Source organism: Alternaria triticimaculans (genome assembly GCF_023758025.1).
Source record: "Alternaria triticimaculans strain BMP 0046 chromosome Unknown scaffold_30, whole genome shotgun sequence".
In the NCBI taxonomy this organism is placed as follows: domain Eukaryota; kingdom Fungi; phylum Ascomycota; class Dothideomycetes; order Pleosporales; family Pleosporaceae; genus Alternaria; species Alternaria triticimaculans.
This window is the reverse complement of record NW_026055987.1, coordinates 120,006-145,490: the sequence shown is the minus strand read 5'-3', so window position 1 is coordinate 145,490 and position 25,485 is coordinate 120,006. Positions and strand designations below refer to the sequence as shown.

The 25,485-nt window shown below is 52.4% G+C and overlaps 11 protein-coding genes across 11 annotated transcripts; 3 read left to right on the top strand and 8 right to left on the bottom strand.

Moving 5' to 3' along the window:
- Window positions 1-284: 284 nt before the first annotated feature.
- On the bottom strand, window positions 285-1,535 carry J4E78_010340 (uncharacterized protein; the record flags this gene model as incomplete). The annotated part of the gene is made up of 1 exon (XM_049370918.1): window positions 285-1,535. One exon carries the CDS (start codon window positions 1,533-1,535, stop codon window positions 285-287), a length of 1,251 nt encoding a protein of 416 aa, XP_049217374.1.
- Window positions 1,536-2,266: 731 nt separating this feature from the next.
- J4E78_010339 (uncharacterized protein) lies at window positions 2,267-3,611 on the bottom strand (the record flags this gene model as incomplete). The annotated part of the gene is made up of 2 exons (XM_049370917.1): window positions 2,267-3,407; window positions 3,460-3,611. The coding sequence occupies 2 exons, from the start codon at window positions 3,609-3,611 to the stop codon at window positions 2,267-2,269; spliced, it is 1,293 nt and encodes a 430-aa protein (XP_049217373.1).
- Window positions 3,612-4,784: 1,173 nt separating this feature from the next.
- On the top strand, window positions 4,785-5,554 carry CYP3_2 (Peptidyl-prolyl cis-trans isomerase H; the record flags this gene model as incomplete). The annotated part of the gene is made up of 4 exons (XM_049370916.1): window positions 4,785-4,839; window positions 4,970-5,115; window positions 5,164-5,301; window positions 5,348-5,554. 4 exons carry the CDS (start codon window positions 4,785-4,787, stop codon window positions 5,552-5,554), a joined length of 546 nt encoding a protein of 181 aa, XP_049217372.1.
- A 250-nt stretch (window positions 5,555-5,804) lies between these two features.
- Window positions 5,805-8,086, top strand: J4E78_010337 (uncharacterized protein; the record flags this gene model as incomplete). Its single annotated transcript, XM_049370915.1, has 2 exons — window positions 5,805-5,808; window positions 5,907-8,086. The coding sequence occupies 2 exons, from the start codon at window positions 5,805-5,807 to the stop codon at window positions 8,084-8,086; spliced, it is 2,184 nt and encodes a 727-aa protein (XP_049217371.1).
- Window positions 8,087-8,734: 648 nt separating this feature from the next.
- On the bottom strand, window positions 8,735-9,912 carry J4E78_010336 (uncharacterized protein; the record flags this gene model as incomplete). The annotated part of the gene is made up of 3 exons (XM_049370914.1): window positions 8,735-9,636; window positions 9,688-9,839; window positions 9,899-9,912. 3 exons carry the CDS (start codon window positions 9,910-9,912, stop codon window positions 8,735-8,737), a joined length of 1,068 nt encoding a protein of 355 aa, XP_049217370.1.
- A 557-nt stretch (window positions 9,913-10,469) lies between these two features.
- Window positions 10,470-12,019, bottom strand: J4E78_010335 (uncharacterized protein; the record flags this gene model as incomplete). Its single annotated transcript, XM_049370913.1, has 2 exons — window positions 10,470-11,852; window positions 11,906-12,019. The coding sequence occupies 2 exons, from the start codon at window positions 12,017-12,019 to the stop codon at window positions 10,470-10,472; spliced, it is 1,497 nt and encodes a 498-aa protein (XP_049217369.1).
- Window positions 12,020-13,563: 1,544 nt separating this feature from the next.
- Window positions 13,564-15,005, bottom strand: J4E78_010334 (uncharacterized protein; the record flags this gene model as incomplete). The annotated part of the gene is given in 3 exon segments (XM_049370912.1): window positions 13,564-13,575; window positions 13,590-14,638; window positions 15,002-15,005. The coding sequence occupies 3 exon segments, from the start codon at window positions 15,003-15,005 to the stop codon at window positions 13,564-13,566; spliced, it is 1,065 nt and encodes a 354-aa protein (XP_049217368.1).
- A 315-nt stretch (window positions 15,006-15,320) lies between these two features.
- On the bottom strand, window positions 15,321-16,672 carry J4E78_010333 (uncharacterized protein; the record flags this gene model as incomplete). The annotated part of the gene is made up of 5 exons (XM_049370911.1): window positions 15,321-15,339; window positions 15,437-15,583; window positions 15,633-15,848; window positions 16,426-16,515; window positions 16,566-16,672. The coding sequence occupies 5 exons, from the start codon at window positions 16,670-16,672 to the stop codon at window positions 15,321-15,323; spliced, it is 579 nt and encodes a 192-aa protein (XP_049217367.1).
- Window positions 16,673-19,123: 2,451 nt separating this feature from the next.
- On the bottom strand, window positions 19,124-19,370 carry J4E78_010332 (uncharacterized protein; the record flags this gene model as incomplete). Its single annotated transcript, XM_049370910.1, has 2 exons — window positions 19,124-19,309; window positions 19,365-19,370. 2 exons carry the CDS (start codon window positions 19,368-19,370, stop codon window positions 19,124-19,126), a joined length of 192 nt encoding a protein of 63 aa, XP_049217366.1.
- A 3,072-nt stretch (window positions 19,371-22,442) lies between these two features.
- Window positions 22,443-24,531, top strand: J4E78_010331 (uncharacterized protein; the record flags this gene model as incomplete). The annotated part of the gene is made up of 3 exons (XM_049370909.1): window positions 22,443-22,446; window positions 22,492-23,183; window positions 23,239-24,531. The coding sequence occupies 3 exons, from the start codon at window positions 22,443-22,445 to the stop codon at window positions 24,529-24,531; spliced, it is 1,989 nt and encodes a 662-aa protein (XP_049217365.1).
- Window positions 24,532-24,747: 216 nt separating this feature from the next.
- Window positions 24,748-25,412, bottom strand: J4E78_010330 (uncharacterized protein; the record flags this gene model as incomplete). The annotated part of the gene is made up of 2 exons (XM_049370908.1): window positions 24,748-25,177; window positions 25,231-25,412. 2 exons carry the CDS (start codon window positions 25,410-25,412, stop codon window positions 24,748-24,750), a joined length of 612 nt encoding a protein of 203 aa, XP_049217364.1.
- Window positions 25,413-25,485: the final 73 nt, after the last annotated feature.

Genomic DNA, 25,485 nt, shown 5'->3' with positions numbered 1-25,485 from the left:
GTTGATTCTCCCATGGGGGGGGGAAAGGGGACTTATGTAGCTACTCGAGCGAGGGCTTGCCCTTCATTCACACGGCCTTGGTAACTACTCGTCGTACGGCCCTCATCGGAAACGAGGGTGAAAGTTGGACATTTCGTGTGGAGCGATGTAACGAGTCATCGTTAAAATCACCCCTCTTGTTGTGACTGTGAGTTCAGTATCTGTAGGCCAGCAATGTGAATACTCATTGTGTAATGTGTGAGGTTGATGCATTGAGAGATGCTAAATGTCGCATTCGTCGACTATCACGTTGCCTGCACGCCAGGCCCTGGCGGTGCCGACTTAAACTCCGTCTTGCCCCTGATCTGAATCGTCAATTCGATCCCCCTGTCCGCAAACGCCTTCTTCAATATCTCGGGCGGGTCCCAATCCATCGGCTCCGCACACCTGACGACAATACCCCTATCACTGACCACATATTTCAGCTCTAGCACCTCCACCTTCTTCAAACAAGGAAATTGCGAAGGGTCAGCAGCGGCAATCTCGTATATCCAGTTCCAACACGGTCTCATTTTCATCTTGATCTCGTCGGACGTCATGCGGAAGAAGGCGGCACGGTATCCATCACCCACGGCGAAAATGGCCGCGCTACCACTAAAGTCTACTCGGAGCGAGGAAAGCGATGGGGGCAGTAAGTGGACGATGGATGGGCGTACGTTTTCGCCTTTCCATAGAAAGCCCTGGCGACCCTGCATGGCGTTATATGCCGAGTTTGAGAACCAGCAGCCAGACGATATGTGTAGTCTTTTGAGGGAAGTGAGACCGGAAAACGGCATGAGAAGAGGGACCCAGTCGCATTCCCATGGACTCTTTTGGTCCTCCAGTATCGTGAAGTCGGTCAGGGTTTTCGTTGCGTAGAGCAGACGATGGGCCAAGGCGGCGAGGGTATTTCGTTGACACAAGTATATCTTGACATCGAATTCTCGGAGTGTGATGTTTGGGTATTGTTGTGCGATGATGGGAGAAGCACGGAGTATGCAGTCGTTGATGATGAGGCTAAGGCCGATTTTTCTTGCCGGCCTCACTGTGTTGAGCATATTCATGAGTTTCGCATAGTCTACCACTGCTCCGCACGTTTTCTCTACGAAATTTTCGATATGCTCCTGCTTGGGACTGTCGGGGAAGGGGCGGGCGTTGATTTTGAGCGTGACGTGTTGGACCGCTGGAAGGAAATCCAGGATTTCCTGCAATGTGTTTTCTAGTCGGAACTGTGCCCGGCTGTCGAAGACGAGCTCAAGATAGCGTATGGGTCCAATGGCATTACCAGACGGTGTATGGGCCAGACAAAGCTCTTCGAGAAACTCTGTGCACGCTTCGTGTGCACCATTTCCGCGGACAAGGATTCTTCGAACGGAGTTGCGTACTGTGTTTGCCGCTGGAGCGAGCTCTGGATAGGCCTTGCTGACATTTTTGAGGGTTTTGTGGTCGTCTACAAAGTACTCGAATATGGATGTGAGGATTTCGGTGGGTATTGTGGTGATTTTGGGGGTCGCCATGTTGTTCGTCTGTGAGGGTGGCTGCCTAGAGAAGACGTCGGATTTCAACAAGTTGCGCGAAAGAAATCTGAGGGTGTCCTGCAGCATATCATGCCGTGACTATCGGATGTTTCCAAGAGAATCCGTCAATGTAGGTGCCTAAGTACTTCATGCACATGGAGGTTGACGTAAGGCGAGATGCGCTGCTGACTAGCGTCATGGGCCGCGGTTACCTCTTTTGTTCACCGCGCTGATCCTAGCGCTGGCTTGTGAGCACGTAGTGTACTTAGCATCACCGTTTTGGTTCGAGAAGCGAGGTTTCACTTGCTTGAAGCATTTTGTGTTCCATGTATCTATTCGCTCGCTATCGAAATCGCCTAGTATATGCTACATAATTTGCCAAAAAGCCTCCATGATTGAGACAATCGCGCCTGCAAGGCTGTAGATTATACTATCTACAATGTTAGCAGTTCAGTCCAGACCTATAGCCTTGTCGCTACTAGCAACTATCCATGTATAGCCCATTCTCCCGCCCGCGAAATGCTGTGTTGAGAGACCCCGCTATGCTCTGATAGGTACTATACGAGCGAGATTACACCAAGACGAAAAGTTGCTCAGAGTATGGATGAGGAAACGCCGAAATGTGAAAAAAGAGAAAAGTGCCGTAGGGATCGGGTACAAAAACGGAGGGTATGGTAGTCGTAATTGGGCGTGAGAAGGATCGAGAAATCTGGGTGACAACAGGCCCGCGTCTATCGGCCACCTGCTTCGAGTTGTCCTGGAGTTGGCTGCTGTGAGACAGGAGTTTCTCCAGTGGCACCGGCGCCACGGTTGCGGCCGAACCAGCTTGAGAAGCCAGGGCCTTGAGTTCGGTTGAGCGCCATCCTCGATCGCCATCCTTGATTCTCGCCAGTCTGCCCTGTCGCTTGGGGCGCGTTCCCAGCCACGCGCTCGCGGCGATTAGGCCTATTCAGTCGCCCGAACCGATCACCACCCTGTCGCTGCTGGAAGTCTGAGTTGATGACCATGACGCGAGACCGAGAGAATGGGTTGGTGGAAGTCCAGACCGCCTGCGGTGGTGATCTAAGACCAGCAACTGAACGGCGACCAGTAAGAGGGTCAACTTCTCCTTCAGGACGGGGCTTCGGAACGTAGTAGTCGGCTTTGCAGAGAGGGCAGCAGGCGCGGCGACTCGTAAGCCATGGGTCGACACAGCTGGCGTGGAAGGCATGGCCACAGGACAGTCCACGTACATCGTCGTCATCTTCCAGTGTATCCAGACAGATGGCGCACGTGTCTCCCGGCTCGGCCAACATCTCTGGTGCAGCGGCAGTGCTGATGGGATCCTCTTCGTCGTCTGAGTCGTCCTCGCGCTCGCGCACGTTGGCCTGGGGTGTACCGCTTTGCCCTTGAACGTTGTCCGTCTTCTCCGAGTTCAACTTGTCGGCGACCTGCTTCTCAAGGTCTTGCACGTGCTGACTCTTCCTGCTTTCGACACTTGTTCTCGGGGGAGCGACCGGGTCGGTGGATGAGGCTGGGGCGTTGAGGTCGTTGCGGGCCATGGAGAGGGCAGTGTCGGTTCGTGGTCCTGGACCTTCGTCCTGGGCACTGATGACACCTTCGACATCCTTCAAGCTGGCTGCTCTGCTCTGGGGTGCCGTTGCAATGCCGCCGTTAGCTGGCAAGCCCTCGGTCTCGCGACTTGACTTCCATTGCTTATACTTGGTCAGTGGGAACCGCTCGTTGACCTCGTCCATGGTCATCAGCTTCTTCTCCCTCCTCCTCCGGTGCGGGCGAGGCATGTTGGTCATGTCGATTGGCTCGCCATCTGCAGCAGCCTGGGCCGCGCGACGGCGGTTGTATCGGAAGCAGTACTTAACACCAACGATAATCCTGAGCGCAGTCAGTACGAGGAGCAGCTGCCGAGCCAACTGCCATTGCCTACCATAAGTTTGTAAAGACGACACCGAAACCCAGGGCAACGAAAAAAAGCAGCGGCGAACTGGTGGGCCCGTTGCTGTTGTTGTTGCTGCCGCTGTTGTTGGCGCCGTCTGTTGGGGTGGCCTGCTGCCGCGGGAAGAGCACAACGTTGGACATGGTGGGCTGCGACGAGGCTGCTATTCCATACGTCGGTATACTATCGCGCAGTCGTGGAGGACACCGAGTCAGCGATGCGCGAGTGAGGCCGGATGCGGCGAGCCTTGCGGGAGGTGAAACGGATCAGGAGGCGACTGGACACGACGGCGACAGAGTATCTATCGCGCGTGGAGTGGTTGCGATAAGTTGGAGGTGGCGGCGGGAGGGCTAAGGAAAGGGCCGGAGTAGGTGATGAATCGGTGATGGTGACGGCAACGACTGCGGGCGTGGCGATGGAGAGTCGGCTCCCTAGAGGCTGTAGTCGTTCGCAGTGACTGCCCGTGCCACAATCGCTAGCGGTGAATTGGGAACGGATCGTTATCGGCCATGCGATGCGAAGAGCGCTGGTGGTCAAGCAACAGACTCGGCGGGATGGTCAGGGAAGGGCAGTGAATGCGAGTGCGTGGCCGAGGGCTGAACGGGGGAGGTGCCGGTCTTCAGGCGGATAAAGGCCGCAGAGGCGTCGCTAACGTCGCCGGCAGGTGCCAAGGATGACCGGCAACCAGGCCCATCAATGATGACAGTAGAAGGTTAATGGTACGCCAGTGTGGCGTTTGGGTCAGTGGCGAGTGGTAGGTATGAGGTTGTTTGTATAGTGAGGGGGAGCGTCGTGAAAGCGCTGGGTCTTGCTTGCGATTCCACCATGCACATGTCACAGGCGCTGTCCGCGCAATGCACCCCAAAGCAGGGTTTCTGCTTTGGGCCGCATGGATGCCGTCGCATGCAGGTGCTATCACACTGTAAACTTGCTGACAGCCTGATGCGGTGATGCATAATCAACACGACTGCATTCACTCACTACCACAACTGCAACACAGCCTCAGTCTCACATCGCAGGACCAGAGTTCAGTGTCGCAAGACAGGCCGTCTGCTCACTATTGCGTAGACATGTCGGATCCCTGCCCTTCCGGTGGAGTCTTCCCCGCTAACAAACTGCGCGTATCCACATGAACATTGTCCACCACTGGCAGCAGCCCGACTCCCCTGCTTCTGCACCATTGTCTCTGCTCGGCATATCTTGGAACCATCTGGACGGAACGCCTTTTTCACTTACCGTGCAACTCCCTCGATCATCACTGCCAAAGCCCGTCCAACGTCACTAGTCCGCTCTTCCAGCACTGCACTGCCGCAACCATGGCGGAGACTGCCGAGCCCAACCCAATCGTCTTCTTCGACATCACCCTAGGAGGTATGCATCCACCCATGTGACCCAGTAGTGGCTACCCCTCACCCCGCGCCATCTACGCGTCTTTCTTGGCCTAGCCCACAGTTGGGCAAACGCCCGCGACCCGACCATGGTGACTGACATAAGCGAACAGGGGAGAAGCTGGGGAGGATCAAGATGGAGCTATTCAGAGATGTAGTCCCAAAGACTGCTGAGAACTTCCGCCAGTTCTGCACGGGCGAGACCAAGAACAGCCGGGGACAGCCGCAGGGCTACAAAGGCTGCAAGTTCCATCGCGTCGTAGGTAGCATCACAGTGCATTATCTTTCACATGCTAAATGACCATAGATCAAAGGCTTTATGATCCAAGGCGGCGACTTTGTAAATGGCAACGGAACTGGCTCAAGAACTATCTGGGGGACTGAGAAGTTTGCCGATGAAAACTTCACCCTGAAACACGACAAGCCCGGTCTTCTATCCATGGCTGTAGGTTTTCACAGCTTATATGAAGTCCTCATACTAACTATTGCAGAACTCAGGTCCCAACACCAATGGTTCCCAGTTCTTCATCATCACTGCGAAGAATGGCACCCCTCATCTGAACGGCAAGCACGTTGTCTTTGGCAATGTCATCGAAGGCATGGACGTTGTCACCAAGATCGAGAATACGCGAACAGTAGCCAACCCGGAAGGGAAGCCAGTGCAAGACATTGCCATTGCACAATGCGGTGAGATGTGAGCTCGTAGATCATACAACAAAAAGACGCCAATCCTCGAGGTAAGATCTCAGGTAGGATCTAAAGAATCTATTATAAGCCTGAAACGCATTGTTTGATCAAACGAAGCGCGAAGAAGAACAGTGCGTGGTGGGGCCAGTGCGAGTAACCAGTCTGTATCGACTTCGCGAAGCTGTGGTTATCCAATCCTGATACAGGCAAGCGATGGATAGGAAACTAAATACATTTCTACGATTTCAAATGAATCGCATCATGCGTTGTTGCAGTGATTGGGTGTTGGATCGGCGAACCATGGTGAACTACTGGCTTACCTAAGTGACCCGCTGAAATTCTCTCGGGCTCAATACTTCGCAGCACAGTCGCGTGCGTTCACCCCCGCTGTCCTCGCTGCCAATTTCACCAGCCCACCGACGGACGACAATCTCCCACACCTCGCGCTCCTGCTCAGATGTAAACCCTTCACCAACCACATTGCCCACAACATGGTCGCTCTTGCCACAATGAACAGGACTCTCGGCACCGCCGCCCCGAGCGCGGGCGGCAGCCTCAAACGCAAGCAAATCGACAACTCGTCCGACGCCGAGAACGCGACCCCAGACACGCTCAAACGCCGCCGAGTCACTTTCCACCCCGAAGTCAACGTGCGGATACTGAGCGAGCACCACGAGAAGAGTCTGGAGCTGGTGGGGGAGGAGGTGCGGCGCGCCATCGAAAGGCATGCGACCGGCGACAAGGCGGCCTACGATGGGCTCAAAGCCCTCTTCAAAGAGGCACCAACGTCCACAGGTGCACCGCTTTCGCGACTTTTGCAGAAATACCTCATCGCACTCACCGAACACACGCCAAAACTCGACGGCAACTGCAAGGGCCTGGTGCATGCCGTCATCGATTGCAGTTGGATAGCGCGTAACGAAGACTTCCTGCGCTCCTACCGAATGTTCCTGCGCAGGCTGCTCTCAGTGCAGTCGAGCTACATGTCGACCGTGCTGCAGATGCTGGTCGACATGTTTCTGAGTGCGCCTTCCGTCAACGCCAGGCAGCAGGACGACCCACCGATCCAAAGAGTCCGCCTACAAGCACGCGTACACGAGACCCTTCTGGACATATTACGATACAGTCCGATGGCGAGTTCCTTCCTCGCGCCCGTCATCTCCAGCACTTTCCCCTTCTCCAACGACACCGCAAAGGTCCACGTCGAGTACATCCGGAACATCTTCAAGGTTACAGAGTACGCGCCGGAGATCAGAGGCGAGATCTTGGCACTCGTCACGGACAAGCTATGCAAGATCGACGCACAGATGCAGGTGGACATGGAAGAGATTGACGACGACTTGGAGGAGCGACTTATGGACGGGGCCATCAACGATGAGGAAGACGACGACGACGTGAGCGATGACGGCTCCATATCGAGTGACGAGAGCCTCGACCCGGAAGAGCAGCGACTCAAAGACATCAAAGACATGATGCTCAAGCTCGACACCGTCATGGACGTGCAGTTCTCCTACTACGACTCCGTTTTCGAACGGAACGACTATCAAGAGATGGATCGCACCTACCAAACCCTCATCGCGCAGTTCCAGTCTATCATCATACCGACCTACCGCTCACGGCATACTCAATTCGTCCTCTTCCACTTCAGCCAGATCTCGACAGAATTCATGGGGCGGTTCGTAGACACCTGCTCGCACCTGGCTATAGATCCGCACCGACCCCCGCTACTACGCTCAGCCGCATGCGCCTACCTCGCCTCCTACATCGCGCGCGGCGCTCACGTTCCTGGCTCCATCGTTCGCGATGTCTTCGACACACTATGTGTCCAGCTTGAGAGCCAGCGGAAATCGCACGAGCCCAAGTGCATCGGTCCCGACCTACGCCGGTACGGCACATACTACGCCATCGTGCAGGCACTCCTATACGCCTTCTGCTTCCGATGGCGCGATCTCATCGTCACACCCGACGGCACGTTGCCCACCGACGCAGACATCATGTACCACGAAGGCGACTTCCAGTGGCACCGGTCGACCCTCGAAACCATACGCCGCAACATCTTCTGCAAGCTGAACCCACTCAGAATCTGCGCACCGGAAATCGTCAAGCAGTTCGGTCGCATCGCCAAGCACCTCCGCTTCACATACATCGATACGCTGGTAGAGACAAACAAGCGTGTACGACTGTCCCGCAGTCTGGCCAGTGGGTACCTCAACGGCATCGGCGGCAGAGAAACTGCTCTCACCAGCAAGAAGGGCGAGGAGGCCTTCCTCCTGGACGCATACTTTCCTTTCGATCCATACGTGCTCCCACGGAGCAAGCGCTGGGTCGAGCACGACTACGTAGCATGGCGGCCGGTACCCGGTATGCCCGTCGAAAAAGACGACGAGGATGAGGATGAGGACGACGACGATGATGATGAAGACGAGGACGAAGATGAGGCTGATGATGACAGCGACAGCACATCAGAGGCGGAATCCGAGGACGAAAATGGCGTCGCAAACCCCGACGACCTTGACGACGGTAGTACGGAAGCTAGTCTATGATGAAATCTCTTGTGCATTGCATTTACGGCGTATATTGGGAGCGGGAAAGCATCAAGAGTAGCGTTTTTTCTGCTCGGCGCTGGTCAGGGAATAAAAAGGGCATATAGCTTGGGAGCGTCTCTTTTATGATTGACGGCCTGCTTCACATATGGCCTGGGTATCTTTGTTGGTTGAGCTTTTTTTACATGTATGATTGAGCGTTTTGTATTTGGCTCAGCAGCTGGTTGATTGATGGTCTGGTAGAGGCACGTTTACGTTTATACATACTCAAAAGAGAGAACGGAATGAAAAAATTTGATAATTGGAACTACTCAGTTTAGAGCTTTGCTTGTTGGTGGCGGTGAGACTGGCGTTGTCATTGAACGTGCATGTTAAAACAGCAATTGTCCGGATTTGCTACACGCCAACCTAGGGAAAAACAAGACAGCCCAGAGCCTACGTTGATGTTAGGTCACCTACTTTGCAAGGTTATGGGTCAATGTAGTCTGCAGACCTGTTCAGTTTTCCTTGCATGAGGTGGCTATGTAGATCTAACCCAGTATCAACCTCCAGTACCATTACACTCATCTCGAAACAGAAAGCCTGCGTCGGCGTACAGAGCTCACATGTGCTCAAAAGACTAGCTCACATCCATACATCTCTCAATCCTTAGGCCTTCGAAGGTGTCTTCCGAAAGACGATTTGGCGTGTGACGGAGTGTGCCATGCTGTGACCGTCTTTTTCCGTGGTCTGCCTATCCTCGTACGCGAATATGAAGTCTGTTCCTCGTTTGGTTGGAAGGTCGAGGATGCCCCATTGCTTCATCAAATCCCATGCCGGTTGAGAATCAGCCGTCGTCTCGCAGACTGGATCTTTGTAGAGAATTTTGAAGATGGCATGGTGGCTCCAATGACAGAATGAGCAAGTGACGGTCACTTTGTTCTCCTGTACAGCTTTGATCCAAGCCTCATTCGTATTGTGAACGAATACAGGTATGTCGGAAGTGTATTCCATCTGGTCGTGCTTGAACTCTTCCCACTCGCTCTGGCTCATATCAAAATCCGGACAGGTGCACTCGTCGTCATCGTCGCTGTATGGATACAGGCCTTCTTCCTCTCTGTGATATCGCCTCAGACACATTTGACAGATGTCGCCGTCTACACTCGATCCTAGAGCAACGCTCTCAGGAACGAGCGCAAATTGCGATGATGGAGAGTGTGCATGCACACGCAGAATGCGCGTCAGATTGAATCTCATCAGGTCGTCGTTTCCATGATCCCATAAGTACTGTATGAGCTTCGGCATGTGCTTGGGTTCGTTCTCAAATCGTAGAAAAGTATCGAGGAAGGTGGTTAACTGAGTAGTCGCCGAGAATGCAACACGAAGATCCCGAACCCAAAGAGGACGAAACTCTGCGCGGACTTGTGTACAGACGTGAGTTAGAGCGAAGTACTTCCAGGGGCGCACTGTGCGTGGGGGGTGAGCAAAACGTAGGGGGTCTTGATTGGGCCGTGGAGCAAAGCGGGTGGAGTCGTCTTCTCTGGCGTATTCGTATACTCTGTTCCGCAGTTCTAAGTGACGTTGGCATTTAGATTGCGCGGAACACAGCAGAAAAGGCATACCTGGAGAAAGATCGAGGAAGCGGAAGTACTGCGGATCTTCGCTTGCGGGCTCCTCCTTCGCAGGCTTCGCAGCGGTCTTGACCGAACGTTTCGCTTTCTTGGTGACTTTGGTGTCTACAGCTTCGCCGCTTGCGCGCTTGCTGCCGGATCGCCTGAAGTGAAGTCAGTATACAATCCCATGGGTGCGCGATGAGTAGAAGAGAAGACTTACGTAATGGGCGCCATCAGTCGTCTTATAGCCAGTGGCGACGTTTACTACGTGGTAGAGTTGGTGTCGGAGTAAGTTGAGTAGTAGAAGGTGGGAGTAAACAAGTAGAGAAGGCAAGAGCCCCCGCCAAGAGCCGCTAGTGGAATGACGCACCTGGGCAGGTACGCAGTGACACCTGGGCATGTTCGACAACATTCCGCCTGGTTAAGACAAGGCAAGAGCACGTGGATCTTTCACCTTATTTCCTCCAGCACGTCGGACGAGACAGAAGTGAATCGCGCTCTGCTTGCTCAGCATGCGCTTGCAACCACCCCATACAAGGGAGAAACTAAACACCAGGGAGCCTACGTCGCCGTTAGGCCACCAACTTCGCAAGCTTTTACTTTAATGTAGGCTCTAGGGTGTTCGGTTTTTCCTTTGAATGGGGTGCAACAACTCGCACTCGTTCGCTCGACAAGCATACCTGCGACGACCAGCTACTCAACAACCTTGCATGCCACGTGTGGATATCAGCGATGACTAAACTTGAAGTAATAAAGATGTGATTTTGTATGTTACACTATTTACATGGCGTTTATCTGCCCTGGCCCTTGGACTTTCCACCAAAGCCAGGACCGCGCTTAGCTCCGCGACCCTTGGCGAGCTTGACGGTGAACGCACCACGCTCGATGGTGTTGACCAGAATGTATCCAGAGGGAAACAAGAAGTGAGACCAAGTACCAACGAACTGAACGATACCGCCAACAGAGTCGTCCTCGGGGTAGATGTCGAAGAAACCCTCGGTCTTGACGCCCTTACCAGTAGGGTCCTTGCTAATGCTGCGGACATCGTGTACCCAGATACCGGCGCCGTAGTTGCTCTGGTAGGCGAGGCCGTCGACGATGTAGAGGTTGTGGTCGATACCCTTGCTGTCGGTGGCGTAGAAAGTACCGGTGGCCTTGGGGTTGCGGAGGTCGGTGAGGTCGATGATGTGGGTGACGGGGCGGCCGGACGCAGCGGGACCGACAGCTTCCTGCTCATCGAGCTCGTCGTTCAGGAGGACGTACTGGTGCCAGTTGCGCTCGGTCCACCATCCTTGATGGCAGTAGGTAGCACCGGGGTAAGAAAGGGTGGAGATGACCTCAGAGGCAGGGTTGCCGTTCTTCATGGTGGAGTCGTAGACGGTCATGGTGTCTTCGTTGTAGCCGATGCAGATGTTGCGGCCGCGGAACTTGCGGTCGGGACCGTTGTAGGTCACACACTGGGCATCGTGAACGTATCCGTCCTGGCTAGCACAACCGGGAGAGGTTGGCTTGCTAGGGTTCTTGAGGTCGATGTACTGGAGACCAGCCTTGCAGGTCTGGTTTCGGGGCTGGGCACCGACAGCGAGAATGTACTCGTTGTCCCAATCAACAACAACGTTGTGTGTGCGGCCGATGGGCAGTTCGTCGAACAGACCAACGAGGTCGGTCTTGGGGTCGAATGTCTTCGGTGTCTTTGGGTCGACACTCAGAAGCTTCTTCATGTCGAAGATCTGAACGTTGTGACCAACGGCCTCAGAGCCGATGATGACATAGTCGTTCAGTACGCGAATCTCGCGCCATCGCGAACCCACACTTTGTGCGGGAAGGCGACCCATGTACTGGATTTGGCCGTCCTTGAGAATCTCGACGAACGCAGCACCAGAGAACTGGCCTACAATACCGAACTCACGGCCGTTGCGAGCGGTCCAGCCCCATGAAGAGCTACCCTGGCCTTCAGGGCCTCCCATTTCGGCGTGGTTAACAAAGTCGTAGAGGTCCATGTTGTTACACCTGAACGTCTGGTTCGCATTGCCCTGCTCGACGATGGCGAGACCATCCTTGCATTGAACACGCTTGGCCTTGTCGGGTCCATGAGGTCCTTTCTTCAAGGTCTTGAAAGACTTCCACTGCTGGGAATCCTGCTTGCCTTGGGCTGCATCAACTTCCCATTGATCCTAGAAGCTGTTAGTACTGATCGTCAGGCGAAAGAGGCAAAGTATGAACATACACTCTTCAACTTCATCAACTTCTGATGAATTGCGCCAGAGGCATACTCCGACTTGGAGTAGTGCGCAGCCTGGACCGCAACGGGGAGTGCCAACACAGCGAGTGAGAACTTCATCTTGAGGAGCTAAGAGAAGGATTGAGCTGGAATGAGCACATTTCCTATGCACCTCAACAGGTATATATATAAGTGTGGTACCCTCATGGTGCAAGATCTCGCCCTCGACCGTTGCCTCGCCACACGACCATTCAGTACCATGTTACCGTCTTGGTACAGCATTATACTCTGGGCATCCGTTGGCATCCATACTCCATGCGGAAGGTCAGGACTACCATTCCGCTAACTTGATAGGGAAGGTGTCCATACACTTCTTGAGTGGAGTACTGTTGCCAAGCAGCGAAATTCGTATACACATGGTGCGCCACAGATATCCGGCTTGGTACTGTCGGGAGGGCCTCGGGAAAGGAGCGAACATCATTGCCACGGCCCGCTAGCGGAGCCCAAGACTTCCAAGGCGTCTGGGCATGCGGACCAATATACAACACCTGGACGAGAGGCGTTCGCAGCCAGACTCTAGAGGAGATAAGAGGAAGGAAATCATAGAAAAGGGAATGTGCGAACTTAGTCTGCGCGTAGTGGTGCTCGGCGGCGTCGAATCTTAAATTGTACCTACCAGGAGCGGAAGGCCTCCGCGCCTAAGGAATGTTTCAACGATATACGGTAGAGCGCGACCAAGGCCAGCGAAGGCCTTCGTAATCGCTGCAAACGCGCGGAAGAAAGAAACAATTATTCGCGCAACTCCGACAGGGGCGATAGCCAACAAGCGCACGAACGTTGTGGTAGGCAGGGACAAGCAGACGCTGGGCTTCGGGATGCGCGCCGTACAGAGGCCACGATATCTGTCATTAAAAAGTATAGTCTACTCAGAAATGCGTAGAGTTTGAGTACCAGTGTCAGCCAATGATGCACGGAGGTTGAGATGTCGAGGTCTGAGGTCGTGGATCTGATGTGTGAGGGGAACGCGCCACGCTAAGATCGAAATCAATATTACGTCATCATGTTGCGACGCGACGCGAGCGCGCTTGCCTCAACCTTCACGATCGAGGCATCTCTAGCTGATGTTTGCCACCGTGCACATGCGGTGAAGCTCATTATCACAAAGATATCGATCAGAGTTGCACTCACGTACAGCGACGCGTCGGCGACTGGTTACCTTGCTGCTGTCGCAATCAGACAAAGACACGCCTAAAATATGTGTGGGCAAACCCGACAACGATACTGGTAACGCGGTGATTTGCAACCATTATACATTATTACTGAACTAATTACTTGTAGAAGACGCACCTTCACCACACCAGACCCAAAACGCAGCCAAGTCGATAAGGAGACTATGGTACACACCGACAGTTACAAACAACTTGATGACCTCCCCGTCATAGTACTCGACGCGACAGATACGTAACGACTATGCACACCAGACCGACCCTCGAAAATCGCATCTACAGCCTCGACGACCGGGCTTGGCCTCGGTACCACCCTCTCCCACTTGCGGTGGTAGATACAATGAGCGATCATTTCCACCGACCCTAGGATCGAGGAATGCCTCTACCGGCACATGGCAACACTTCAGCCTCGGAAAGTCTCGGAGAGATCCCAGGGTATCAACGTCCCGACTGTTAGGATACACCAGGTCTAGGATGTCTTTGTCACTGTCGTCCGTCGCATAGACCGCTTCTAACGAGTGTCGATGTCCCCTCAGCGCATCACCCAGGAGTTTCCAGGAGTGCTCAGGCCAGATTGACAAAGGATTGCCTTCTGCGGCGAACGGCTCCCACCTCCCGGTACTGCGGTGGTATCGAAAGCTGTGGAGGGCCTTGAGCGTGAGGAGCATTTGTGCGACAACAGAAATGTCCATCATTGCATGAACCAGGTGAAGTTTCCGGATTGAGCTACTCGACTCGGGGACCGACCAGTTCTCAACAGGTGTTGTTTGACATATCTCCCAGAGGATAAGCGTTTCGAGGGAGGGAAGACGGAACACACAGGAAAGCTCCTCCACTGAGAGGTGGCGGGAAGCAATATTGAGCTCCTTGAGCTTAGCAAATCGATTGACATGACCACCGACGGGTCGCGCAACAGCGCTGTTCAACATCTGCAACCATTTCGGTGTATCCTCGGGCCGGTCATATGTCTCCGTCACGTTGAACGCTTGGATGTCGTGAGCGTTGGCCAAGATCTTGTTGCATGCATCCTTGTTGACGGGCTTCCCGCCGAAGAAGATACTGATTTCGCGGATGTGCCTGGAGAGAAGATGGTTGCTGGCAATCGCCGCCGCCTTTTTGTAGTGCCTGGTAGAGCTCACGGCGCGTAAGGTCTTGTACATCACCACCTCCGCGATTCGCTTGCAGAGCTTATCTGTACGACACAGCTTCGAGAGTGCGTCGTCACGGCCGACTTCCTTCACATGCTCCATGATCTTCAGTAGAAGCTCTTCCGGTATACCACCAAGACACGCTTGTGGGTTTTGAAGTACGACAGGAAGATCTGGGCTGCCGGGGCCATCATCGGTGGCCGTGTGGGTGACCTTGACGGATATCGAGACGGAGCGGGTACGCTTAGCCGAGGCCGAGGCGTGCGAGAGTGAAGCTTTGCGCTTCTGCGGCGTCGAGACGGTAGCTGGCGCCATGGCGGTGGTGGGTTCGAGCGGATGTGCACCTCGTACAACGTCGATGTAGGCTCCAGGGTAAGGTGTACAAGTGTCGTTAGGGGTACAATTAATCTGGCAAAGCTGTATAGTCGAAGAACACCCGCGTGGAAAGAGTTGGCCGCCGACACGAAAGTGAGTGGTCGTGGTGGTGAGAGGAAGTCAAGAACTCGGAACGCGAACGAGAAGAAAACAACAACAAAACGCGTCGATGCGCGCCCTTCACACGCGTCACCCGATGCATGGCCACTCACGGTGAGGGCCCTGAGTGCGCGCGCAGGTGCGAGAGGAATGCGCCGCTCTGGCCAATCGGGAACGTCACTGCGAAGGTGTGAAGCGGAATATTCACCTCACCGCCGCCCGTCTGGCGTTTGAAGAGTGCATAATGTGCGCACGCATGGCCAGGTCATTGGGAGAATGAGTATGTGAAGTGGGTGTAGTATTGACCGCTAATGCATTAGGCATGCCGATGTCGCTGCTCAGAGGATGCTTCGATGAGTATCCCTCCGCCATATGTTCAGAAAAGAAAGAGAGGACATTTAGCAAAAGGCAAGGCGGATAGCCAAATATCTTGGACCCATGCTAGCTTTTCTGCCCAGTACTCTCCTGTTCCACGAACATATACAGGTTGATCGCGGTCATTATCATAACTCTGGAGCGCCAAACTACCAATGGCTGCAAGCTGCTCTTCGGATCTTTCTTCGAGAAAATCACCTACTCGAACTTCTCCCGCCTCTACTCCCATGTACATCATTCTGAAATGAAACCTTCCAAGCATATATGGAAGCAATGCAGTTTCTGTATGAAGCTGACGAGAGGTGAGCATCAACGCTAGGTCGTTCTCTTTGGCTGAGTTCCTTGGTGTCGTCCAGCCGGTGAACGTCCACTTGTTGTCGCCGAACACGTAGGCGTATATTATGTTCCGTATTTCGCCTGGTAAGCGGAGAAGAGGCGAATTGGTCGCGTTGGCTTCGGTGCTACAAACGATACATTAGCTTTCGAAATGGCAAAAGCTGGGTGACTTACATTTTGTCGCGAGGAGTTCTTTCGCGGAGACGTCGAATCGCTGCCCTCTCTTCAGCACCCTCAAAGCGCCGCTTCTTTGCTGGGGGCTGGCCGTTCAGACGAGAAGGCATTGTTGAGCGCTTTTGTGACAGCTTGGTGCGTTGTGCTGCGGGTGGTGTAATACGAGCGAGGTGGTTGGTTGAATGAGGAGGGGAGGAGAAGTAGGTTGGGAGCAGACTGCCAGGCTGGTATAAGTGCGGCATTCTCTACTAAGCTAGTGGCTGCTGAGAGCGACAATGGAGGGTCACGGATGTGATTGACATTTGCCAGGTTTCACCGTCCCTCGCTACCTCATTCCTTCACTTCGAAGCTTCCCCAATGCAGACATACGGTCGCTCTCTCGTTCTGACTCAAACAGTTCAGCTGAGATCCGATTCATGTTGTCTGCAGCGACCCATTATATCCTTCCAGTGAGTATCTGACGAAGCTGCCAAAAGCCCAGTCGCTGGGCCCAGAATGTGCCAGTGTTCACCGTCCTGTGGCGAGGGTATCCCAAGTACGTACACAAGTTTCTAGACTGGCGATCGCTTTGAGTTGTTCGACTGATCTCTTCTCAAGGAAGGTTTCGATGCTGATCGTCACTAAGCGATCTGGCTCGTCTTCATCTAATCGGAAACAGATCGTGCCGTGGTTATACGGGAGTAAGGCGGTCTCGGCGTGGGCTTGACGTGAGACCAATAGAAAACTCATATTCAACTCCGTGAATGATCGTCCACAAGTGAGAGTGTTGCCATCATGTCTGTGGAACAGGTACTTTTCGCCACTGAAGATGTAGGTGAAGATCATGCCTCTGATCTCGGCTGGAAGGCGAAGTAGAGGCGAGTCAATAGAGTTGAGCTCAGTGCTGTAGCAATTATTAGACGCATCAAGCGCGTAGGTTCATGTAGTACTTACAGCCGATCGAGTGAACTTGGATCACGAATCACGTCGCTCTCGTCGCCAATTTTTTTTGAGGATGCTGCAGTGGCCAAGGGCGACACTGTGGGCTTGAGTAGCGCCATAGTTGATTAGAATTGGGGTGCCGAAAGCAAGGTGGTCTTGTGACAAGGCTGCGTCGTGAAGGCGAGAGCACTTGGGCGGTCAATTTGTTGAATGCGGCTAGCGTTGTTTGACTAGCTCCCGGCGAAGGGCAGGGTGCACCGCTATGAGTCGCTCATCCGGAGATCTGTACCGGATTCAACCCTCCATTACAGTTCTCCGGTGGTAATGTAATGTTTCCACAGCAAGACTTGGAAGAGATGAATTGCGTCCGCCGAAGAATTAACTACTATGGGCATTCTCATCATTGTCTACTCACATGCCTTTGATCGAAAGGAAAGATGCTAACGTAGTGACCAACTGCAATGGTCAGAATACCCATAGATTTGTAACTCGATGAATACCACCGCATGTATACATAGACGCTCCACTAATGGTCTCAAATTTCCCCTATTCTTCGTCTATACCATTCCGGACACAATGCCTTTACATCATTCTTAGCGAATGCGTCAGCCCATTGCACCCCAGTACCCCAATATGGCCTATCATTTCTGATCTCAGGATCATATCCACAGACTTCAAACTCCTCGCCCATAGCTCTAAGCTGTTCCTCCGATCTGCTGCCGATGAAAGCCCTTACATAAACTTCCCACGGGGCTCTCGGACTGTGGAGAAAAAATTGAAATAACCCAAGTTTATATGGAAGCAACGCGGTTTCAGCGTAAAGCTGACGAGATGTGGCTACTAGGCCTAGATTGCACCTTTGGAACGAGAATATCTGACCGGGATCGAAGTCCCTGTCGTTGTTGTGATCTACGAAGCCGCACGCTGTGCTGCTGAAGACGTAGGTATAGATTGTGTTGCGTAGCTCGGCGGGTAGGCGGAGGAGGGGCGAGTTGGCTGCGTTGAGCTCACTTCTACGTAGTTTATCAGTTTTGCATCCGTGAGATTAGGGATTGACGCTCTTACAACTGGTCGCGACGAGCTCGACATTGAGGAGTGTGGGTGTCTTCAAGAGGGCGGGATGACGCGTACGTCGCGGGTCTAGCGTAGACTCGGTTGTAGAACGAATCCTGTGGGGTGCGGAATCTCCAAGACGACATGTTGTGCTGCGTCGGGGGCTTATGTGTCAGTGGGAAGAGTACTGGTGGAAGGAGAGGAAAGGGGGTAGAATACAAGTAGTGTAAGTAATATTGTCAATGTGGCATACAAAGGCTCACTTCAACCGATGGCTAGCCGAAGGGTTGAGTGAACTTAGGAGTAGAGCAATCGATCAGAGAGACTTCTTTGTCGTTCACTCTTACAATTCCGTTGTTCTTCGGATGCGTTGTGTCAACGCGAAGGCACGTTGAGTGAAGTTAACACTGTTTAGAAGAGACATCGATTGGCCGACGAAGGGCATGTAATGTGAATTGATCGAATGGACTAGTGGCAACGTTGCTGCTCCGGTTTGATGTCAGACTGCCGCAGTCTTGGTACGCCAGCTCAAAAAGCTGATACAAATATTCAGTGAATGACCATCGAACACTGACTTCTGGTTGCGTCTTCGCGGAGGGCACGTTGCCGCAGGCTGTTGAGTGCATGATGCTAGATTGTTCTCCAAGATCTTCTCCATACTCACACTACTCATTGCGATCACCAAAATCACAGGCGCTCCAGACTTCGGTGGAGCCTCGCATGAGCTAACCCGCGAAGGCCTGATGCTGCAAGATAGAGCGCCACAGGTTCTTGCTGCTTCGGATCTCGAAATACTGCGCTGACCTCTTATGACAGAAGCGCCGTCATGCGTCGCCCGTGACTCTAAGCACACAAATGGTGACATGCATCTTCAATACTGAAGAGTAGTACTACCAAGGCTCGAATGTATCGCGAGTTGTTTCCCCCACCTAAGCACATCACTATGGTTGTACCGATGCTGCGACCCGGTCTTCCGCAATCTTTATAGTATCGACATCGCTGTTCGTGCGAGGGCCAGTGTTTGTGCGATTGCGAACTGGTAGGAGATCTTCGCGTCGAGCGGGGCGTATGCGACGATGCTGGTGGCGTTCGAGGGAGGGGATGTCGACAACATCGGGCGTGGACAGCTCCTGTAAGCGTGCCGAGGCACTCTGGTAATTAGCAGAATTTCTACATAACTTTGGAAGGTATAGGCATTGTATCGTGATGGTTGAATGTCTACGAGAGCTTGACGCGTCCACGCGTGGAAGATGCAGGCTATGACGCAAACGGTGACCTAAACTTCATTGGGGCATATGTCGATCATTTCCAGATGCGTCATAACTCTTGCGCACGGATCTCATCTCAACTCCGCTTGTTCGCCCTTTGATCTATCGACATTGTCCAAATGAAGCTCATAGCCTTTCATTCGATCACCTTTACCTCCGTTCGCAATGTGGCCACTTATTGAAGACGTGGTTTGCACTTCTCAGTAACAATGCCGATCATATCGTTGCAGCTCCGAAGGGAACAACGTCTCACACGGCCTCGGCGATTGATTTAGCTTTCCTTATTTTGTTGTGTCTGGTCTTGTACAGATACCATGCGCCGACGGTGAGCATCGTCAACGGCACTGTCGTTATCACGAAGATCCAGAATTGAGGGCTCGCCTGCAAGGAGCCGTCTTCGCCTTTGAAGTCGAAAAGGTTCATACCAAGGAACGACTGAATCAACAAGTTAGAACGTTCAAGCATATACTCGAGTATGTGGCCGACTTACAGCCATGAACGACGCAGGTAGATATATTAGAGTGAAAACAGTGATGACCTTAACGGTAGCGTTATCGTCAACGCCTTCCTGTGTTAATCGCAGTATGCGCGTGCTTATCTCTCTCGAGTTTGCCTGATTCTCAATATCGAGAAGATTTGTGAGCTGTGGGTGTGTTAGTGATGTCGTTCAATTTGCTACTTCTCTTCTCCTACCAATCCCAGTGTGGCTTGTACACGTTGTGCCAATGTATCTGCTACATTGAGATGACTCTCCAAGCGATGTTCCATGATTTGTAATTCACGATGTACGCCAAATGATGATTCTCTCAGTGATGGGATATTGGTCGCGAGTGCTGTGTTGATACTCATCAAGGTCTGTACGAGAACAAGATTGCTGCGGAGACATTTGCATGCTTTACACACTATCTTGTCTTCGATGTGCCGGAGCATTTGGAGGCGCTCCGGATTGATAGCAGGATTGGCATCCGACTCGCAGATGTCGACCACATCTATGCGTCGTCGCTGTCGTCTGTCAGCACTGCATGTATCGGGTGTGGAATCTGCTTACTATCTGCTCCAGGTCACTCGCTAGGCTTTCTAGATGGTCTTGCCAATTTGGCAGGTATGACAATAGGATGACGATATGAACGGTTAATGGATGCTGTGTCAACTGCGCTGTGTCCGAATAATCGGTCATTGCTTCCAGTTTTGACTGCGCCACCGCCTCGTCGTTGGGATGGATTACAACAACCTGACTACTACACCCTTCGGATGCGAACTTGTGCGCAACACCTGTTTGCCTGAACGACCAGATATCCCGTGGCGGTCGCTTCCCGTTTCGTTCAACATACATGAACTGATAACATAGCTCTGGAAGGATTCCGTCAGCATACTTTGTACCAGCCAATGGTCATTACGTGAGGTATCAAAGGAACGTACCGAAAGACTGATCCACCGATTGGATCGACTGCCGAAAGCCTGAGGACTCCTGAAAGATTTGAGGCTGATCGCCGAACTTCAAAAGAACGTCTACAAACATGCTGGAGATCTGCCAGCTTCTCAATACTGTCAGCATCGCTTCCTTGGGACACATCAAGGGTGCCAACGAGTATTCCTGGCAGAAAGAACTGTGCTTCGCATTAGCGCCGTCAGTCGATCCGAGATTCCGGTCACGTACAGAATGCGAAAGTTGTCGTCGCTGGTTTTCATGAGATGATCTCCAAGCTCTAAAAGGTCTTTTGGACGCAAGATTGCTTTCCTTCGTGCATCTACATTCGATGAGTGCAATTCTCCTAGTATAGGTGTTTGGAGAGATATTGGCTTACCCAAACGGATTAGGCGCACGTGAAATGACCCCATGCCGTCGAATAATCGTTCCTGGTTGGCACATATCCGCTGCAATGGCACTTCCCAGTCGTCAAAGAACGCATTTCTGCTAGCGTACTCCATGTTCAAATCCGTAATAAAAGAGAGTGAAAGCAATTGAGCTATTATCGTTTTCGTTGAGGGGCGCACGCAGGCTAATGACATGCCCTGAACATCTCACAAGGCTGAGGCAGTGTACGCCTTCGCAGGTCGCCGCGCCAATGGGAAGGCTTCCAAGATTCCGGTGACCTTTTCTGCGCGCAGAAGTAACCATTTGCCTCGAGCACTGCTTTTCAAAACACTCGGCTGACTCGCCACGTTTCTGTGAGTCTGCCTTCCTTTCTGTGGACTCCAATCAGCACTGTGAACTTCCTCGAGGCCATGTCATATGACAACTGTCATGAGTCTGACCTTACGACGCGTTTCATAATTGTAGCCGAAGGAATTCGTGCACCCACAAGTATGTCTAGGGCAAAGACTCTCATGGCTACGTTTTGCGACAAGTATAGGTAGCGCACCGGTGAAGTTTACAAAGGTACGATTGCGGGCCATCCAGTGCGCCACGTGACTGTACATGACGTATTGCCAAGACCACCAGCTAGCCAATCTCCAGCCTAAGTCTGCTGCTTGTCATTCCACTCGTCGCCCCTATTTCTTCTTCAAAGCGCTACAGAAATTAGTCACGGCCTCGCAGTTCACATTTTCTGAAGAAGGCTCACCGCAGGTCTGCCTGTATTTTATGCCGTCAGTATCTGTGTTGGTTGCCACAGTGGACTAGGCGCATGTACGTACCTCGGGTATCTCCTCTGGCGCGTAGAACTCCCACTTATTGCGCTTTTCCTTGGTTACTCAGTCATTTATGTATATATGATTTTGCAGGAGAGACATACTTCGATAGCGAACTCTTTCACAGACGAGACATCAGGGTACTTCTTCTTCAAGAACGTTTCCAACTTCTCCCTTGTTATATATCCCGATGTTCTCTCTTCAACAACATTATGGATCGGTTGACGGGTCATATCAACTTTCCGCTTGGCGCCCTGAGGTCAGCAGGTAATGTTCTTGGTGAATGGTCGGACAAGGCTGATTCGGGCTGCTGACTATTCAGGAAATCAGCCTTGGAGTTCAGCCTTAGACAGCCGACTGAGCGCATATATACCAAAGTACGACGAACAGAGCCTCAATAAGCTAATAGTTCTGTCACTTGTGCTTCGAGTGTGCATGGCATGACAGCACGTCGCTGCAGCAAGCAGCAGGAGGACTGTCAGTCGCTATTGGTTGATCTGCATCAGGCTGCATGATTGCTTTTTCCTGGCGTTTTCAGCTCAATCAGCCCGCAATGCGCCTTCCACATCCGGCGGCTTTTCTTCTTACAATGTTCCCGAGACATCGTACAGAGCCTCACAGACCGAGTCGCAACCAATCATATGTAGCGGCCCCACACCACACCCTATGCATCATTTATCGTGGAGGCGGAGTTGATGGTGGAGGGCGACAGCTGAGGTATCTGACGCCTGTGCAGCCGCCTGCGATTGGGTTCAAGGCGTTCGCATCGCGGCACTGCGAAGCAAACGACGAAATGGCGACCAAACGTCGTTTGAGGCTGACAGCCCGGAACCCATGACTTGAAAAGAGCGCAAATCCCCTGAATCTAGTGCGTTTATATACCAGGTTCGTAAGACGTTACCCGGCTGTGGCCTGTACTACGTCGTCAACTTCCATCATGGGTCAATGCTTCGCACGCTTGTCCGGCAATCATAATATATCTACAGCGGTCACACCTGGTGACATTCCAGCAACACTGGAAGATCAGCCCAATCCTACACAGACCGACTCAGACTCCACCCGCGCTCAATCGGAAGAGCACTTCGATCCCAGTGCCACAGAAAATGGAAAATTACACGCGAATCCGCAACCTGTCAACATCAAGACGATTAAAGACGACATCTTCCAGGCATTAGGGAATGGAATGGTCGGCAGGAAGGGCGAAGAGATAATACTTCCTGAAGTGGTCGAGAAGATATGGACGCAAAACCACCACCGAAAGTTCTACATCAACCAATCTTGGTACAAGTCGGAATGGGACAGGAACAATTTCATGGACGAGATGATTCAGATAATGTCAATCTTGATTCGAATTAGTTTCGAACATTGGCCGCAGTTTGTCGAAACGTTTGTCAATCATGGAGATCGTCGGGACTGTAACCTTCCTTTCGCCTTGGAAACATTGCAAGAGGAGGACTTCCTGGGGATACCTCTGGGAGCGCTCTTCTACGAGAAACAGTTCGCATTTTGTCCTGTTCCGATCCCGGAGCAAGAAGATGAGTTCGTACTGGACAGTGAAAAGCGGCTTCCCTGGATCGATGGACCAGAACAAATAGGGGAAGGCGGCTATGGAGTAGTCACCATGCGAACAGTGGCGAAAGGATTCTTGCGCTTCCAAGATCGTACCACCAATCTCGAGGTAAGTCGCTGCCGCCACTACGGAGTATCTTGCGCGTCGCTAATCGTTACGCTAGCCTAGAGCTGTCGCCGTTAAGACCTTGTCCGGGAAGCTTGCGCTCAAGGAAGAGTTCAAGAACATGAGGGAGCTGCGTAGATGCCTCAGCGATCACAAACGAATCATGGTCAATCTCGTCACGATGGTAGACCGGTCAAGCCCGACACACATTTATCACATTGTTTACGAATTGGCCGCGTATGATCTCAATGGCTTCCTCACCGATATGCCCTACGATCTGAGAGCGAAACGTCACGCGACAGCCAAACCAGGAAGAACGGGCTCTATATACATGTGGCCGGGCGACCTGATTTCAGAAAGTGTCAATCTCGCCGATGCATTGGACTACCTTCACAACCGGCTCTACTCAAAATCCCATGTATCACTGTCCCATAACGATATCAAACCAGAAAACATCCTGGTAATATATCCGGAAACTACGAATGAGCAAGATTGGTATCCTGTGGGACAGTGGAAACTTGCCGATTTCGGGCTTTCCGTTGTTAAGAACAAGCGATCATCTGACAGCTCTAACAAACACTTGAGCGCAGATAACGCTTTGTTCAGTCCTTCAAATCCACAGCAGACACATAGGACCGAGAGACCCAGTTCTGTGTCGAAGGCCATGCCTGCGAGATACCCGGGCCAGTATACGGCCCCGGAGTTAGATCAGAAGACACCCCAGAAAGCAGATGGCAGGAGTGCCGATGTGTGGTCTTTCGGATGCGTTCTGTCCGAAATCATCACCTATGCTGTCAAGCTAGACTGTAAGCCGGTCGAGAAGTTTCGAAAGTCACTCGAGCAGAGCGACCCGTCAGATCCGAAGTTCTACCATCACGTATCCAAGGATGTCAAGCGGGAGTTCCTCGAACATCTTGATACACTACCGGCTATGGCTCGCGAAGATACGCGCACCCCCAGCAATACCCACTGGACCGCCTCCTGTGTCGAACTCATCAAAGAAATTGTGGTGAAAGAACCCAAAGATCGACTTGGGGCAAAAGGAATCCGACCCAGGCTCAGCAAGATTGAGCTATCAATGCGGCCCGAGAAACACATATGGCTCAACCATAGTTTACCACCTTTAGTAGTGGACGCAGATACTGTGAACGCAGAGTCCGCGTTGTCTTGTCCTACGAGTGCTATATCGCAAAGTCCGACGGACATTCACGATTCTGATCACAGCAAAGACGAATCAATATATAGGGTGCCAACCATATCTGTTGATCCTCCGGAGCACACGGACTCAGAGGTATCGCGGCCTACACACCTTGGCGACAACGAAAGACGGAGGGCGACAGCGCCTAGATGAAGTAAGGGAGACTTTTGCTCTACTGGAGCTTTGCGCATATTCCTCCATAATACCACATGTACTGACTACAGAACGCCACTTTGTTCGTTTCCTGTCTTTACTACGCTCTCGTACCTCCTGAAACGTGTGTACAAAGTCGTAGCTTAGTATTTCCAACTGCATGCAAATTACTTCTCTGATCATCTACCAACCAAGCCTTTCACATACACATCTAATTTATCTTCTTGTAACAAGATATGGATTATCCCAAGCCGACTTACCATGATAGTAACGATCAGCTCCTGCCTGCATACCGAGTTGGCAAACCACCATGTTCTTATCGTCCATAGCCAGCTCTTGTTCCCTGGTTCTGTTCTCCATGAACCTCTCCACACAGTATGACCATTTGCCCTTGGAAACCCTGAACTCGAAACTGAAGAAGCCGAGCTTATACGGGAGGAGGCCTATCTCGGCATAGAGTTGGCGCGACGCAGCGATGAGACCCAGATTACATTCGTCGAACGAGTCCAGGCACTGAGTCTCGGGATCCTCCCAGCAGTATTCGTCAAATGTATACTCCATGCCGGTGAAGACGTAAACGAAGATGACGTTCCTTATTTCGGCCGGCAGGCGAAGGAGGGGTGAGTTGAGAGCGTTGAGTTGAGTGCTACGATGTCTTGTTAGTTGACTATCTTGATTACATAGGAAACTGGCAGCTACATCTTATCGCGGCGAGCTTGGCCTGGAGGAACGTCCTCGCGAGGAACTTCATTTGGGAGAACCTGTTCGCCAAGGATCTGCTCGCGCACTGCTTCCCTGCGTTGAGCTCGGATATCGCGCGTCTTCTTTTCGTTAGATGGTGCGTCGGCACGAGGCTTTTGTACGCGCTTCCGAGGCACCATGACGGTAGGTATACTGTTGAGGTGTCAATAATGTTAAGAATGGCGTCGTTGAACGGAGAGATGAAAGAAACTT